The sequence below is a fragment of the Bos indicus x Bos taurus genome, chromosome 22, assembly GCF_003369695.1.
Source record: "Bos indicus x Bos taurus breed Angus x Brahman F1 hybrid chromosome 22, Bos_hybrid_MaternalHap_v2.0, whole genome shotgun sequence".
In the NCBI taxonomy this organism is placed as follows: Eukaryota; Metazoa; Chordata; class Mammalia; order Artiodactyla; family Bovidae; genus Bos; species Bos indicus x Bos taurus.
Genome location: NC_040097.1, coordinates 43,349,724 through 43,366,379, shown reverse-complemented (window position 1 = coordinate 43,366,379; position 16,656 = coordinate 43,349,724). Strand labels below are relative to the sequence as shown.

The following is a 16,656-nucleotide window of genomic DNA, read 5'->3' as shown; positions in this document are numbered from 1 at the left end:
GATTGCCAAGAAAACTTGCTTCTTTGGGGGGATGAAACATCATGGATGTTTTGTTTCCACAGATGTAGCATTTCCCTAAAAAGATGCTACAATTTAGACTTAACCTTCCAGGTGAGTCCTGGGGACAGAAGCACTTTTGTAATGACTAAATTGAGCCTATCGATGTGCAAAGGATTCAGAATGAAAAGGTTGGCTCAGACTGAGGTGGGGATGATGGGGGAGGCCCTCCAGGTGGGACTCGCATCTCATAGCTGCTGCTGTTACTATGGCTGTTGTCACACCAGTGATGGCTTTCCAGCAATGCTGTCCAGAGCTGGTGTTCTCCTGGGACGGGTTGCCAGATGAGTCCTTCCCGAGGGCTCTATGTCTGTGCTGTGCAGGTTGTTTAATCTTTCAGATACCCCCCACATCTCTGTCACCGTATGTGAGGTCTCTAGTAGACGTTTTACATGCATTATCTCATTAAACTTCATGGTAGACATTGTGACCTGTGAGGTAGGTACTATCTCTCTCTTTCTAGTTGGAAGTATTGAGGTTTTGAGAAATTAAGTAATTTGTCCAGAGGGACACAGCCAGAGCATGTAAGTGGCAGAGCCAAAATTCTAATCTTGGTTTAACCAGTTCCATAATGCAAAAATGCTTCTAGCTGCATGACTCTGGGTGTGCCCCTCGCCTCTCCGGTTTGGGTTCATGTTTCCTGAGAGTCACCCATCAGCCCAGACCACATCCTCCTTGTGTGGGTATCACAGGGCCTCTTCTTCTCCTGCTGGTCAGCTCATGCTTATCACCCCGGGCCAGCTCAGGGCTCACCTCCTCTGCACAGCCCCATAGTCGGCAGCTCCTCCCCTGGCCTCCCACAGTGATCTGTGCGTTGCTGTCCTGGGGCTCGGGTCAGATTATCAAGGAATGATCCAGTTCATGTGTCTGGTTCTCCCACGTGAAACTGCCAGCTGCTTGAAGGCAAGGGACCATTTCTAGGCAGTCTCCCCCTCTCTCTGACATACAGATAGAAACTCTGTCAAAGGTTTTTGAATGAATAACTGAAAAGACCAAGATACTACCAAAAACTTCCTTCAGAAACCAAAGGAAATAAATAGACTTACCTTGTGCGGCTGCAAAGGAGAGACGTGAGGTCCAAGGATAACATTTTCAGAGAAGCAGATTTTCACTCAACCTGGAGAGTGTTCTTGTAGCCAGAATTGTCCAGCATTAAAGGGGCTGCCTTGGGAGGTGTGAGCTCCCAATCCACAAAGGCGTGCGCACAAAGGCCAGGTGTTTTAGAAACACATTTCTGTAACATGAAGGCTGGTTAGATGGATTGGTGTTTCTCAAAATGAGGGAGGCATCGTCTGCAGCACATGAGCCATAAATAGGACTGATCTCGTCAATCCTCTCCTACTCTCTGTGGTTACAGTTTGTTTCCAGTGTGTTGCTAACACCCCTCTAACCCCTTTTTAACTAACAGACAGCAAACCCAGGGCATCAGCATCTGCCTAGGATTGAATGATACTCTTTTGAACTTACTTTTTCATTACCTTCTATTTAGGGCAAGTGATGCTGTTTTTTAAAAACTTTTTATTTTAACCAAGACTAGGGAAAGCCCTTTGTAAATAAACCCATGTAAGTAAAAAGAAGCAATGAGCAGGGAGGTATGTTGTGGGTGCAGGGTGGCAAAAATCCAGAAGCCAGCATGAGACACCCTGAGGGCCCCTGGCTCTTGGAAAGTGAACATCTTTCATCTATGCTCTCTCCATCCTCCACCGTTGTCTTTGTTGCTGGGAGGGATTTTAAGGCAGGAGGGTCAGCGTCTTGAGTGGTCCTTGCAGTGGTTACAGCCCCTTTTTCCTCCTCCTAGTTTTTCCATCTGGGCCCTCCCCAGATCCTACACCCAGTGTCCTGGAATCTTCAGAGACTCATCAGCAACTTCCAAAGTGTTAACCAGGACATGATTTACTTATATTTGGATACCTGGGGGAGGGCATGGTAACCCACTCCAATATTCTTGACTGGAGAATCCCATACACAGAGGAGCCTGGAGGGCCACAGTCCATTGGGTCGCAAAGAGTCAGACATGACTGAAGTGACTTAGTACACATGCACGAATGCTTAATATACGTAGATACATGCCTATCATTTCAATTTCATTTTAAAATAAACAATAGATATTGTAATAAAGGTAAAATAGATATTGTGGTAACTAAGTAGTATGCAGTAACTATTGTTGCTAATAATTAACAAGCAGTAGTATGCAGCGGTTTAGTTTTGACTCCATTCCATTAAGCAAAGAGGATAATAATGACCTTCCAAGATTATATAGCACCTTACACTTTGCAAAGGGTTTCCCCAGCCTTTGGCTGCTTAAATACTCCCAAGAATCCTGGTGGGGCTGGCGGAGTCAGGGACGGTGTTGTCATCCCCATCTAACAGGCAAGAGACCCAAAGGCCAGCCAGGGTGGGCCCTGCTTAGGATCCCGCGCTGATTGGTGAAAGAACTGACCAGAGGAGCTGTGGGTCAGCACCCTTTGTCTGCTGAGTGCTGCACACACTGCGTGATGCACCCATTTGGCGGGTGGATAAACAAAAGCAAAAGCTGTCACAGGGAACGAGAAGATGAGGTTGCTCGGATATTGCCTAATGAGGCAGGGACTTTGTCCTGGTACTAAGAATCCATTCAGCAAGTCAAAAGGGAGCTCAGCAGTGCTGCCAGGCACCGGCTCAGCGTGCCCGCACTTTGAGGTGTGAGGACTGAGCCAGCAAGCAGGTGATTACTTCTACGTTAAGGTGGAGGAGGCAGGTGGGGCATCTCTAGGCCATTGGCCCTGGGCCTTGAAATACTCATGAGGGTTTCCTAGGGGAGAAGGGGGTAATGGGAGGAGGAAAATCAATATTTATAGCAAACCTACTGTGGGCTCTACATCCACATACATCAGTCAATGAATTTCCCCAGTGGCCTGGTGACATGCTGGTTGTAATAACAGTGATGCCAATAATAATTATCATTAGTATCAGATGCTGGGTTTGATGCTGAGAGTGTCTCATGAATTTCCTCATTTAATCCTTAAAGCACCTAAAGTTAGTTAGGTGTTATACACCCTGTTTTACAGATAAGGAAAATAAAAGATTTAACTAGCTTCCCAAGTTCACCCAGATGGTGAGGGGCAGAACTGGGTATTTGGACCCCAGCCTTTGATGCCATAGAACCCAGCATGGGTAAGCATAACCTGCTTCAGCCAGGTGACTCAATTTATATAGTTTTTCCCTTTTGGATTGACTGTCTCAGGGCTGGTGTCAGCTGAAGGCAGCTTCTAAGTCAGCAGACTGCAGCTGAGTGAAGGGGTTGGCCTAGCCCCAAAGCCTCACACCGGTGGTCTGCCACCAGGCGACTCCCAGGCAAAGCCCCAATCACACTCTGCCCCTTCACCTGGGCAGCTGCTCTGCCTCCCACCTGGCCTTCCCGCCCAGTGACCATATCACTGGTCCATTCAAAACCTTCATTTGACCTTGACTTTCGAAGCCCTTCGTGGTCTGGCTCCTTCCTTCCTGCCACAGCTGCCTCCTCTTCACTGCGTCCTGCATCGCCCCTGCCCAAGCCCAACAGAACTTCTTTGGCTCCGGAACATCTATGTCCTGTCTGACCTCACAGCTTCACACTCAGCCTTCTCTCTGCCTGCAGGATGTGCCTGTCTTTGCATGTCCCACCCAGCAAACTCTTACATGTACTTCAAGCCCACTGCAAATGTTTCCATGATTCCCCATCCACCCTGAGGCAGAATAAGCCTCTCCCTCCCCACCTCCTCTGAGGTCCCCTTTCTTAGACAGCATAACAAAGGAGGCGTCTGGTACTCTGATCAGCATCCCTCCCTTCTTCTCTTGATAACAAGACCTCGATTTTCCTCTGGGGAATCATCCCTCAACAGTGGTGAGCCTGTGACCAGCACTGCATCCTTGGCCACATGCATCCTAGCAACATATAATTCCAGGACTTTTGGTGGAACGACTGGGGGAAAGCTTTCCTTTTATGGATTACTATCAGTCACGGTACTTGCCGTTTGGAGAGGGTCTGCCTGAGAGTGAAGCCAGCGCAGAGATGAAGGCAGAGCCCAGAGACAGAGCAGTCCTGCTGACATTCTTTCAGCCTCTGGATGCAGCTATGCCTCTTTACAATTTTTTATTACAATTTTTGATCCTTAAAATTTTTCTTCCTCCCATTACTGCTATTTTTGTTTAAGTCAGTCTGAAGTAAGTTTTTCTGTCAATTCAACTAAAGGAGTTCTGACAGTGGCCATAAGAATTCTTGGTTTGGCTTAAGTTTGGCTGCTAGATTGTGAGCCTTCTCAAGCCTCATCCAGTCATCTTTTTAATTCCCTGGGATTGGACAGTTCCCAGCACATGGCAGATATTCAAAGGATATTAGAAGAGTGAGTGAATGAGTGAATGGCTCTAGAGGGGTACAGGGAGATACGAGAGATGGTTCCTGCCCTCAGAGGGGCTAAGTGATGACACAAGCCCACACACGTGAAGGACAACTGACGAGTGAGTTAAGCAAGAAGATAAATTGTCATCCGGAAGTAACTATGTGAGAAGATTGACGTGAGCGGTGCAGAGGGAACATTGAGTGGCTCTCAGATGACCCCTGGAGGAAAGGCCTTTGAAATAGATTTTGCTGCATGGAGTAAGGAGGGGAAGGCATTCCAAGTGAGTGAAGGCAAAGAAGCGAGGCAGGAATGCCCATGACCCCGGAAGAGCTACCCTTCTTCCCAGGCTTCAGCAGCCTCCCTTCCCTGTCTTTGAGGCTAGATACATAAATAGGGAGGGAATCGCCATTCACCATTTTCATTTTTGTGTTTCTTGTTAGTTTTTTCAAATAAGTTGTGGGATTAGAGAAAAAATCTTTTGTGAGATCACATGTGTACATTTGGTTTTGAAACATACAGTGGCTGTTGTCATAGAGGTCTGAAAGGCCCTCCCTGGCCACTCCATCACTCACCCACGCATTTTGATAGATGAGGCAGGAAAGCCTCAGAGAATTTGAGCTGCAAGCCCAAGAACACACAGCCAGTTAGCAAAGTAGGGCCACAAGCTGAAGCATGCTCCTCAACTCCCAGTAAAATGGCCTCAGATTCCTTAAGGGCGAAAAATACATGAACCAAGAAACCCATTCCTGGCTCAGAGCTTCACCTACTTACTGCCTGGAGCAGAGAGGGGGTTAAGGGAAAGAGCTGGACTAGTGGCAGATGGGCTGGGCCTCAGATGCCAGCAAAGGAGGTCAGACTTTATCCTCTGTGTCAAAGGTCGATTTGCTTCCCTCGTGAACCCCAGAGAAGATGCCTAAGTCACCACTCAAACTCTCCTCAGACTCTTGATCCACCTGGGGTGGCAGCCTTTGATGGGTTGAATTGAGTCCTCCCCAAATCCACAGGATTTGAGGTCCCAAACTCTTCAGTACCTGAGTGTGACCTTGTTTGGAGATAGGGTCTTTATATCAGAGGTAATCAAGTAAAGATGAGGGCATTAGAGTGGGCCCTAATCCAACATGACTGGTGTCCCTATAACATAAACAGAGGGGAATTTGGACATAGACACACATCCAGGGAAAACATATGTGAACGTGAAGGTGAAGGCCAAATGCCAAGGGACACCACAGATGGCCAGCACACCCCCAGAAGCTGTGGGAAGAACACAGAACAGGGGGGCTCCCCCACAGCCTTCAGGAGGAAACACCCCTGCCAACTTTTCGATCCCAGACTTCTAGCCTCCAGAGCTGGGAGACAGTACACTTCTGCTGTTGAAGTGACCCATTTGTGGTGCTGTCTGGACACACAGAAGCCTGGTGTCCAGCAATACACTGCCCAGACGCTCATCCTGTCCTTCGAGCCCTGGTCCACTCTGCCCCGCTGGCCAGGCCTCCGCCCCTCGTCCACCCGCTCTGCCCTCAGGAACTTCTGGGGATTCTCTCCTTGATCCCTCGGCCACCACCATACACCCTACCCAGCTCATCCTTCTAGGCACTTTTCACCTATCTGCCAATTGTGTGCCCAGACCTTCCTGGCACCAGAGAAACAGTGGTGAGTAAGATAGACATAAACTTTGTTTGGCTGTATCAGTCTTACCTGAGAAAGGGCAGAAGACAGCAAGGATATTGCTGTAAAAAAAAAAAAGAAAGAAAGAAAAAGACAGACATAAGCTATAAAGGCGTCAAAGACAGAAACAAAAAATAAATGAAGTGGGCGGATGCCAAGAATGATAGTGGTTTAATAACAATAAAAATAGGGTGGTGTGCTAGAGACCAGGGAGCCGCTGGGGGCAGAGAAGGCCTCAATGAGGAGAAATGTCTCAGCTAAGTTCTCAGTGACAGGAGGAACCACCTCCAGCTTCCCTGGGTGAGGTGCACACTGCCCCTCCTCTGCCATTATAGACTGGGGAGATACCAGCCATTTCTCCTTTGTAGCTCTTATCACTGATGCCATTTCCTATCTAGTTATGTGCTTATTTGGTTGTCTTCTGAGGCCCCTACTGGACTGTAAGCTCCATCAGTCAGGGAGCGTGACTCATTTTACTTCCCACTGTCTGGCACAAAAGATGGCACCCAGTTGATATTTGCATAATTAATCATTAATGCTCCCAGCAAGGACAAGGAATACCAAATCCTCCTTGGGGCAACTTAGGTAGCAAGAGGTTAAGCCTACTTCTCGGGCCCTGGAGAGAGTGTTTTCCTGAGCTCTGCTGGCAGCCACCCAAGCAAGCCCGGTGCAAAGACCCGGGAATGTCTTGGAAGGGAGCAGGAAGCCAGAGGCAGGGACTCGGCATCTTGGGGATGGGATGAGCTTCAGGGGCTCCCCTCCCTCCTTGAGGGTCCACCATCCCAAGGCAGTGGATTTGGATTCATCTGCAAAGTGGGGCTCAGCAGGCCTGAAAGTGGGTTCTGTTTGCTAAGCAGAATTTTCCGGCCCCCAGCCGGGAAGTGGGAGAACCTGGCTCATTGCTGATTTCATTTTCCCAACTCGCCAGCTTGGCAAGGCCTCTCTTCTCTAGCTGCAGTCACTTGGAGCCTCATACCTAGTTCTCTTAGCCAAGGGAAGAAAGCTGTGACTCACCAGAAATTGTCATTGCTATTTTCTGGCTGTAAAAAGGAAAACACACACGTATATGTGAAAGTTCTCGATTTTACCTCAGCTCAGCAGCTTCCACGTGCTGTGTAGACACAGGGATGCAGGATTGGGAAAGCAGAAAAGCCCTCAGGATGTACCATAGAAGACAGAGTGCCTGCCCACATTAATTTTGGCATCTTCTCAAAGTGTGGCTGCAGCAGGCGAAATGGCTGCAAATGTGGAGATCTGGGTCTCAGGTCAAAGGGGTCCTATTTGCAAAAGGGACAAGGAAAGAGAAAAGAGAAAGTCAGTGTCCAGCTCTGCCATCCGTGGCCTGCAGGCTTCTTCCTGCGGTCCAGGTACACTGCAGATGGCCAGTGGGATGGTAGCCATTGCACCAGCCAGAACTCTTGGGACCCTGCTCCTGCCCCCGCCTGTGCCTTGCTTCCTGGGCTCCAGCCAGACTGGCCTTTATTCAGTTCCTTAAATGCCCCAAGCTCCCTGTCCCCCAGTGAGCCTTTGCCTGTCATGTTCCTTCTGCCTGGTAGCCTCTCCCCCGAGCCCACCTTCATCTGGCTCCCCCGTCTCTTCCTTTAGAGCCCAGCCAAAGGGTCCTCTCCCTTAGGGACACTTCAGTGACCCCCGAAACAGGCCAGGTCCCCTTGTTGTGGGCCCTCATGCACCACACTCTCTTCTCTAACACTTTGTGCAACTGTGACTTCATCTGCACATACTGAACGCTCTGAGGGTTACCTATCTCCCTGCTGCACTGTGAGCTCCGTGGAGGTGGGACTGTCTCTTATCCTCCACGTTATGTCCCTGGAGACTGGTCCATGTGAAATATTCAATCAGAATGTATCAGGTGGATGAACTGCTAAATGACCGTGAGTGAATGATGGTGGAGGCGTTTTCTGATGTTTAACACCAAGGTTGACAATATGGTCTGAGTAGCCAGGCCATAGAGGTTAAGGGACCTACATAGAGTCACACAGGCAGTATGGATGCAGGGGAAGACCCACACCCTGACCAGGTCCAGGCGTGCTTCTGTTTTCCTGTGTCTTTCGGTCTCACTGGCTAGGCCCCAGTCTTTCGCCCTTCCCTCTTCCTGCTGATGTGGTGAGAACCAGGTGCCATTGCGGCAGGATCACAGATGGCAGCTCTCCACAGAGTGGCCAACTCTTCCCTGCTCCTGGCTGTGGACAGCCCTGTTCACTCCAGTCTTTTAGTCTTACAGGTGAGCTGCCCCATAGGAGGGGAGCCAGGGCTGGGAGAAGGTGGGGTGAGCCAGAGCAGCCTCCTGTGTGGGGTGGACCCAGAGGATGGGCCTGCTGGTTGGAAGGCAGGTCTGGGACAGTGTCTCTGCAGAGGATGGGCTGGCCCCTCGTCCACATCCTACGCTTCTTCCAGGTCACCAGGGTAGGAGGAGGCCGGCCCTGCCCCGCCTCCCCCCCCCAGCCATAGCCTCCTGAGGATTGGCCTCTTCTGCCATGTGGCCACGTGCATTTGTAAAGAGTTCCAGATCACCCCATGGTTTCAAATATCATCCAAGGGCTTGTTGCCAGCGTCCACATTTGTCTCTCTAGCCAAGGTACCATCCTCTGGGTGTTCCATATGCCCTTTAGAAGGAACCCATCACCTTCCCTCCCTGCCCTGCTTCTATAAGTGCCCTCATCTCAGTAAATGCGAACCCTGCTCTCAGGAGCCCAACCTGGGAGACTTGGAGTCATCCTGAGTGTCTTCTCTCTTCCAACCAGTCAATCTCAGGGTGCAGTCAGTTTACCACCTAAATGTTTCTTGAATCTCTCAACTTCCCTTGCGGCCCCCTCGAGTTCGTCCTCACACAGTAGCCAGAGTGAGAGTTTGAAAGCGAAATTTTACCCTTTCACTCCCTTGCTCTAAACCCCTCAATGACTCCTGGCCAACATCAGGATGAGGATCAAACTCTCTACTGTGACTTAAAGGCCTGTGTGGCCTTTGCCTGATTCTCCAGCCTTGTTTTTCATTCTCCCACACATCACTCCAGGACACCATGCTCGAACCCCCTTGACCATGGTTTGACTCACTAATCTGCTCTGTCTAGGCCTTTGTTCATTATATTTCTCCACCTAGAAACTCTGCCTGTCAGACCCCATTCCAGCCTTGAGTTCTCAGTCTAACAAATGCTTTCTTAAGGATCCACCCACGCTCACCCCTTCTCTGCCCCATAATCTCCTTCCTGTCACTACGTTTATGAGGCTGCATCGTCACCTTCTGTTTCCTTACCTGAGTGGGAGGCTTGTATAAGCAGAGTCTTGCTTGCTGTGGTCACTGGTGCAAGCCCAGCCACTCACCCGCCTGTCTGGTACATCCACACAGAGACAGACAGTGAACGAATGAATGCCTGAAGGAACCGAGGCCTTCATCTTCCCAGCAGCCTCTTACCTTAGCTTGACAAGTCCTTGGTTGCTTCCGGGTAATCCTCTCCTTGCCTCTGCTCCTTCTGCCACCCCGCAATCCTGTGTGAGGCTGTGTTGCCTCTTGCCCACAGCCGAGGAAACAGCTCCTTTCTGCTCTCTTATCCAGCCTCCCTGGCCAGGTGACCTAATTAATGGTCCCCAAGCTGTCCCAGCACTTCTGGGCCCTTTCAAGATCTTTTTCCTTCCCCCTGAACTTCACCTTCTGGTGTGACTTCCATAAATTTTGCACTTTTCTTTCCCTGATGCTGTTCAATTCTTGCATCCCCAGGCTGAGTTAAGCCCCTGAAGTAATTTAGGTAACAACTCAGTTATCTCATCTTACCTTTAATCTATCCATTCCCATCACCACCTAGGAAGCAGTGGAAATAGGATGTAAACTATTTCCTTCCCAAATCCACGTCTCCCCTTGCAGTTCTTATCTTGGTTCATGTTATCAGCATCCACCCAGTTGTCTGAGATCCAGACCTCAGAATCACCGTTCACTTCCCCCTTCCCGGTGGTGGTCGCTAAGTCATGTCCAACTCTTGCAACCGCATGGGCTGTAGCTTCCCAGGCTCCTCTGTCCGTGGGATTTCCCAGGCAAGAATACTGGAGCAGGTTGCCATTTCTTTCTCCAGAGGATCTTCCCAACACAGGAATTGAACCTGGGTCTCCTGCATTGCAGGCAGATTCTCTACCAATTGAGCTATGAGGAAAGCCCAAGAATACTGGAGTGGGTAGCCATTCTCTTCTCCAGGGAATCTTCCCAATCCAGGGATTGAACCTGGACCTACCTGCCTTGGAGGCAGATTCTTTACCTTTGGAGCCACTACCTGCTCTCTATTTCTAGGAAGTCTTCAAGATTCTCATCTCTTCCAGTGAGGAGTCTCTTAAACCTGCCCTTCTCTGCCACCACCCAGGCCCTCATCATCTCTCTTCTCCTGGACTAGAGTCACCTCCTGATTGGTCCTCCTGCTTCCAGCACCACACCTCTGTCCACACCCATCCACCCATCCATCTACCCACCCATCCATCCACTGTCTTCCAGTCTGCCCTCAGTGATCTTTGTAAGATACACATTGGTTTGATCATACCTCTGCTTAAGTAACTTCCATGACTCCCCACTGCCCACAGCAGGCATTCTTAACACTGGGTACACATTAAACCCTTCTGGAGAATGTTATAAAAATACCAATACCAAGGCTCTCTCCCCCAGAGATTCCGACTTAATTGGTCTTGGAAGGGGCCTGGATCTTGGTCTTTTTAAAAAGCTTCCCAGGCGATTTTAGTGTGCAACTCAGGTTGAGAACCATATGGCCTAGATGATAAAACCCCAACTTATTAGGCTGGCATTCAGCTCCCCACAGTCAAACCTTTAACTGATCTCCCCATCCTTATATCCTCTCCTAACACACTCAGGATTTAGCTCTGCTCTTCTGCTCCTAGCTCTGGGGAGCTACTTCTTCGTATCCACAGGTCCCTCTGCCTACAATTCCATCTCTCTCTGCCCCTCTGGAAAGCTCCTACCTATGCTTCAGGACCCAGCACAAATGTGGCCTTCTTATTGGGTTTTTCCTCCACAGCATATGCTATGTGTCAGGCATGTTTCTGGGCACTGATTATGGTAACTAAGAGAGAAACACTTCCTGCTCTCAAAGAACTTCAAGTAGGGCAATGGGTGGGGAGTGGAAGCTCCTTAGGGCAGAAATCCTCAAACCTGAGTATGCATCACAGTCCCCTGGAGGGCTGGTCAAAACACAGACACTGGGCTCAGGGCCAAGACTTCTTATTAAGTGGTCTAGGGTAGCCCCAAGAATTTGCATTTACTACAAATTTCCAAGTGGAGCTGATGGGTCTGGGCTGGGCTCCACCTCTGAGAACTCCTGTCCTAGAGTGAAGTCAGAGGCATGCTCTCCAGAGAGTATCATTTAGGCTGAGACCCAGCGACAGGGAGAAAAGTGGGGCTTATGCGCTCCAGATACACAGAGTGCAGGAAGTCCCCAGTGGGGAGAGGTTGGCAGGAAAGCACAGGGGATGTGACGGGGACATAGGCGGAACTCCGCGCCTTCTCCAACTTCTCATGCAGAACGGATGCTCTGCACGTCTCCATCATAACGTTCAGCACCTTCCACTGTAATCCTTTTGCCTCAGCTGCCTCATTAGGAGCCCCTGGGAGGCAGGTTTGTGCCACAGTCACCTGAGACCCGACATGGAACAAATGCCAAGGGATTAGGAGGACAGGAGGCTGGGCTGTTGGATGTCAGTGTCCCGGCTTTTTCTCTAGGCTGAAAGCAAAAGAGAAGATGCTTCATTTATCTTATAGCATAATGTCTCCTTTCTTTCTCTTAGAGGTTCTAACCTATCTATCCTCTGTCTAAACCAAATTCCCTTCTCCCAGATTCCTGTTTCCTGGACAGATTTTTAGGCCATTTGGTGATAGAAAAGTCAACTGGCCTCTCCTCACCTATCTTTCCCAAGCCCAGGGTTTGGGTGGAGTAAAGGGACGGTCAGTCACAGCTGCCCAGAGGCCCTCAGGGCTCCCCTCTCCCTTATTTCCACTTGACTTTGGGAGGATGATATGGTCATACTGGTAGTCAGCCGAATTTCCCTCCTCAAAAGTGCTGATAGGAGGCTGCGTTTCCTGAGAGAACCCTGGCCAGCCCCCAGGGGGAGCCAGGCAGACCTGGGGGGATTGGACCTTGGGCCAGGCACCCTAAGGTGATGAATGAGCCTCTCTGCCTCAACATCACCTTCCCACGTTGGAAAGTGGAGTAAGGGTTATAGGTCAAGAACACAGCCCTGATGCCCTGTGTGGCAACAAGGGGTTATTGGTTTGACACTGATTTCTAATTGTCCTTCACTCTTCCTGGACACCAGGGTATACACATACTTTACTGAGGCTAACAGAGGGATCTTTGGTAAAGCACAGAGAAGACAGAAATACTTCATTTCCTAAGGAAACACTGATGCAAAGTGGCCCCAGCACTGCTCTGTGACCTTGGGAGGACTGCCTCAGCCCTCATGGTCTCTGTCGCTGTTAAATGTATTATAGGAAAACGAATTTGAAAGGGCCCCACTAAGGTCAAAAGAGCTGCGGTGGGTGACAATGTAGAACATTTGTGGATGGCAATTCTAATGAGCTGTCTTGTTTTCTGTAGGAAAGACCAGTATCTCCTCTCACCCGTGAACTGTTGGTATCTAGTCCTGCACCAGACCAGGCGGGAGAGCCGAGACCATGCCACCCTCAACGACATCTTCATGAACAATGTCATTGTCCGCCTCTCCCAGATCAGTGAGGATGTCATCAGACTCTTCAAAAAGGTGGGTATTTGGGCCACCTGGGTCTCTGCCCCAGGCTGGCCATGGTGAGACTGCCAACCAGGGTGGGGTGTGGTCTGGGAACATGGGACCAAGGGGCAGGCGTGTTGAAGGGGACAAGAGGCTGAGGATTGGACTTGGCCCCCAGGCTCCGAGTTTGTGGCTGGGGCTTAGCCACTTCAGCAACCACCATCAGCACAAAAATAAAAACCTTTGCATGGTTAGGTAAGTTGTACATTCTTTCCAGGAAATCTGGAAAAATAGAGATGAGCTCACACACAGAAAATAACATCACCTGAAATGTTATCTCTCAGCCATAATCACTTTGGTTGTCAAAGGAATTTCTTCATATGTACATATGTAAATACCTTTTCTATGACTGCTTGTATTTATACATTTTGTAGAATATGTGTGTACTTTTCCCAAATGGGGTAAGACTGCATATGATTTTACTCCTTATGTTACCTAACAAATTGGATACCACTGTATTATAAAATTTTTCCATATCAATGAATATAATTCCAAACATTTTGAAAGATTACATAGTTTTTCATCATATAGATATATCCTAGTTTATTTAACCAATTGTTTATTGTTGAACACTTAAGTGATTTCCATATTATTTTAAATATTGCTGCTGTGAGCTTCTTTTATATACACCTTTGTCATATTCAGTGCTATTTTTAAAAAATTTAGGTATAGTTTATTTACATTATATTAGTTTTAGGTGTATAGCATAGTGATTCAGTATTTTTACAGATTGTACTCCATTAAAAGTTATTACAAGGTAATGTTTATATTTTCCTATGCTATACAGTATGTCCTTATTTTTTATTTATTTCATTTATTGTAGTTTGTGTCTCTTAATCTCATACCACTTATTTGCTCCTTTCCCCTTTGGCAACCAGTTGTTTGTTTTCTGTTTCTGTGAGTCTGTTTCTTTTTTGCATATACATTCGTTTGTATTATTTTTTTGGATTCTACATATAAATGATATAATACAGTATTTATCTTTTCTGACTTATTTCATTAAGCATGATATTCTATAGGTTCATCCACATTGTTCTAAATAGCAAAATTTCATCATTTTTATGGCTGAATAATATTCTGTTTTATATATATATATATATATATATATATATATATACCACAAGTTTCTTATTTATTCATCATTTGATGGGCTATTGCTGTTTTCTTAAGATCAATTTCTGTAACAGGAATTTTAAGGTCAAAGTTTGCTCATTTGTTTGTCTATCAAATGAGGTTAAGATCATCTACTTCCCAGGGCAGTATGAGAGTTAAATGAAGTGATGCATGTGAAGGAGGGGGCTGTTATTGAGAAGTGGTTCAGGGTGTTGTCTCGGGTCCAGAATTCTTAAATCTCAGGGTTCATTTTCCTGGCTGCATCGTTTATTAGCTGTATGTCTTTGGGTTTGTTACTTAAACTCTCTGAGCCTCAGTTTCCTTATTTGTGAAATAGGGATAGAAATACCCACAGGGCAGCTGCTTGGGTTAAGAGGGTTGTTAATCCCTGTAAAACATGGAAAGCAGAGCCTGGCACTGAATAAATGCTGAGGAAAGCTGGCTGTTATTATGCTAGTGTAGGAGACTATTACTATTAAAATGATACAGCTCATCCATTCTTGCCTGTTGCCAGTTTTAGGGAAGAGGTGACATGGGATTGCCAGACACCCAGGGGAAGGTGCCAAGTTGGTTTGAAATACAGTCATCTCTCCCTGGTCTGTATGTGGTTTGTCCGCTTTCAGGATGTCTTCTATGGCAAAATTGTAACTGCAAGGTAATTCCCTCCTGCCACACAGTCTTCCTGGGGCTGTGTTTATGAAGTGTTGCTGTTGTGTCCGACTCTTTGTGATCCCATGGACTGCAGCATGCTAGTCTTCCCTGTTCTTCACTATCTCCTGGAGTTTGTTCAAATTAATGTCCATTAAGTCCGTGATGCCATCCAGGCATCTCATCCTCAGCTGCCCTCTTCTCCTTTTGCCTTCAGTCTTTCCCAGCAACAGGATCTTTTCCAATGAATCAGCTCTTCGCATCAGGTGGCCAAAGTATTGGAGCTTCAGGATCAGCATCAGTCCTTCCAATGGATATTCAGCATTGATTTCCTTTAGGATTGACTGATTGGATCTCCTTGCAGTCCAAGGGATTCTCAAGAGTCTTCTCCAACACTACAGTTCAAAAGCATCAATTCTTTGGTGCTCAGCGTTTTTTATTGTCCAGCTCTCACATCCATACTTGACTACTGGAAAAACCATTTGAATAGACGGACCTTTGTCAGCAAAGTGATGTCTCTGCTTTTTAATATGCTCTCTAGGTTTGTCATAGTTTACCTTCCAAGGAGCAAGGGTCTTTTAATTTCATGGCTGCAGTCACCATCTGCAGTGATTTTGGAGTCCGAGAAAATAAAGTCTGCCATTGCTTCTACTTTTCCTCCTTCTATTTGCCATGAAGGGATGGGACTAGTTGCCATGATCTTAGTTTTTTGAATGTTGAATTTTAAGCCAGCTTTTTCCCTCTTCTCTTTCACCTTCATCAAGAGGTTCTTTAGTTTCTCTTTGCTTTCTGCCATTAGAGTAGTGTCATCTGCATATCTGAGGTTATTGATATTTCTCCTGGCAATCTTGATTCCAGCTTGAGCTGCATTCAGCCTGGCATTTCACATGATGGACTCTGCATAGAAGTTAAATAAGCAAAGTGACAATATACAGTCTTGACATATGCCTTTCCCAATTTTGAGCCAGTCCGTTATTGCATATCTGGTTCGAGCTGTTGCTTCTTGACCTGCACATGGGTTTCTCAAGAGACAGGTAAGGTGGTCTGGTAGTCCCATCTGTTTAAGAATTTTCCACAGTTTGTTGTTATCCACACCGTCAAAGGCTTTAGTGTAGTCAATGAAGCAGGAGTACATATTTTTCTGGAATTTTCTTGCTTTCTCTATCATCCAGCTAATGTTGGCAATTTGATCTCTGGCTCCTCCGCCTTTTCTAAAACCAACTTGTACATCTGAAAGTTCTCGGTTCATGTACTGCTGAAGCCTAGCTTGAAGGATTTTGAGCGAACCTTACAAGCAGGCGAAATGAGCTCAGTCGTTCAATAGTTTGAACATTCTTTGGCACTGCCCTTCTTCGGGATTGGAATGAAAACTGACCTTTTCCAGTCCTGTGGCCACTGCCGAGTTTTCCCAATTTTCTGACATATCGAGCGAAGCACTTTAACAGCATCATCTTTTAGGATTTTAAATAGCTCTACTGAAATTCTGTCAGCTCCGTTAGTTTTGTTCATAGTGATGCTTCCTAAGACCCACTTGACTTCACCCTCTGGGATGTCTGGCTCTAGCTAAGTGACCACACCATTGTGGTTATCTGGGTCATCAAGACCTTTTTTGTAGAGTTCTTCTGTTTATTCTTCACATCTCTTCTTAATCTCATCTGCTTCTGTTAAGTCCTTACTGTTTCTGTCCTTTATTGTGCCCACCCTTGCATGAAATCTTCCTTTGATATCCTGCAGGTTTCTTGAAGAGATCTCTAGTCTTTTCCATTCTATTGTTATTATTCTATTTCTTTGAAGTGTAGTCTAACTTTAGTATTTGCATAAGCAAACATAATTAGGAAAGTAAATACAGTATCATAAGAAACATTCACATAGCGCTTTGCAAAGCCATACAGAAGTGATTCAGACTACTTGGTCCCATCACAGGCCCCCGCCTGCAGCCACCACCATCACATCTTTTTTCCTGGGTGAGAGGGACTCACAGAGAAAGGTCATTAGGGCCTTTAGGAAATGGAGGGTCTTTTCCT

At 47.3% G+C, this 16,656-nt stretch overlaps 1 protein-coding gene across 8 annotated transcripts in view; it reads left to right on the top strand.

The window, feature by feature from the left end:
- SRGAP3 (SLIT-ROBO Rho GTPase activating protein 3) overlaps nt 1-16,656 on the top strand; it is a 246,038-nt gene that overhangs the window by 127,165 nt on the left and 102,217 nt on the right. For all 8 annotated transcript variants that reach the window (XR_003507897.1, XM_027523686.1, XM_027523690.1 and 5 more), the window contains exon 3: nt 12,682-12,844. Coding sequence is in view for 7 of the 8 variants with exons in the window: in XM_027523686.1 (XP_027379487.1) it covers nt 12,682-12,844 (163 nt within the window). In the remaining variant the exon portion in view is untranslated. The remainder of the gene's footprint in view (nt 1-12,681; nt 12,845-16,656) is intronic.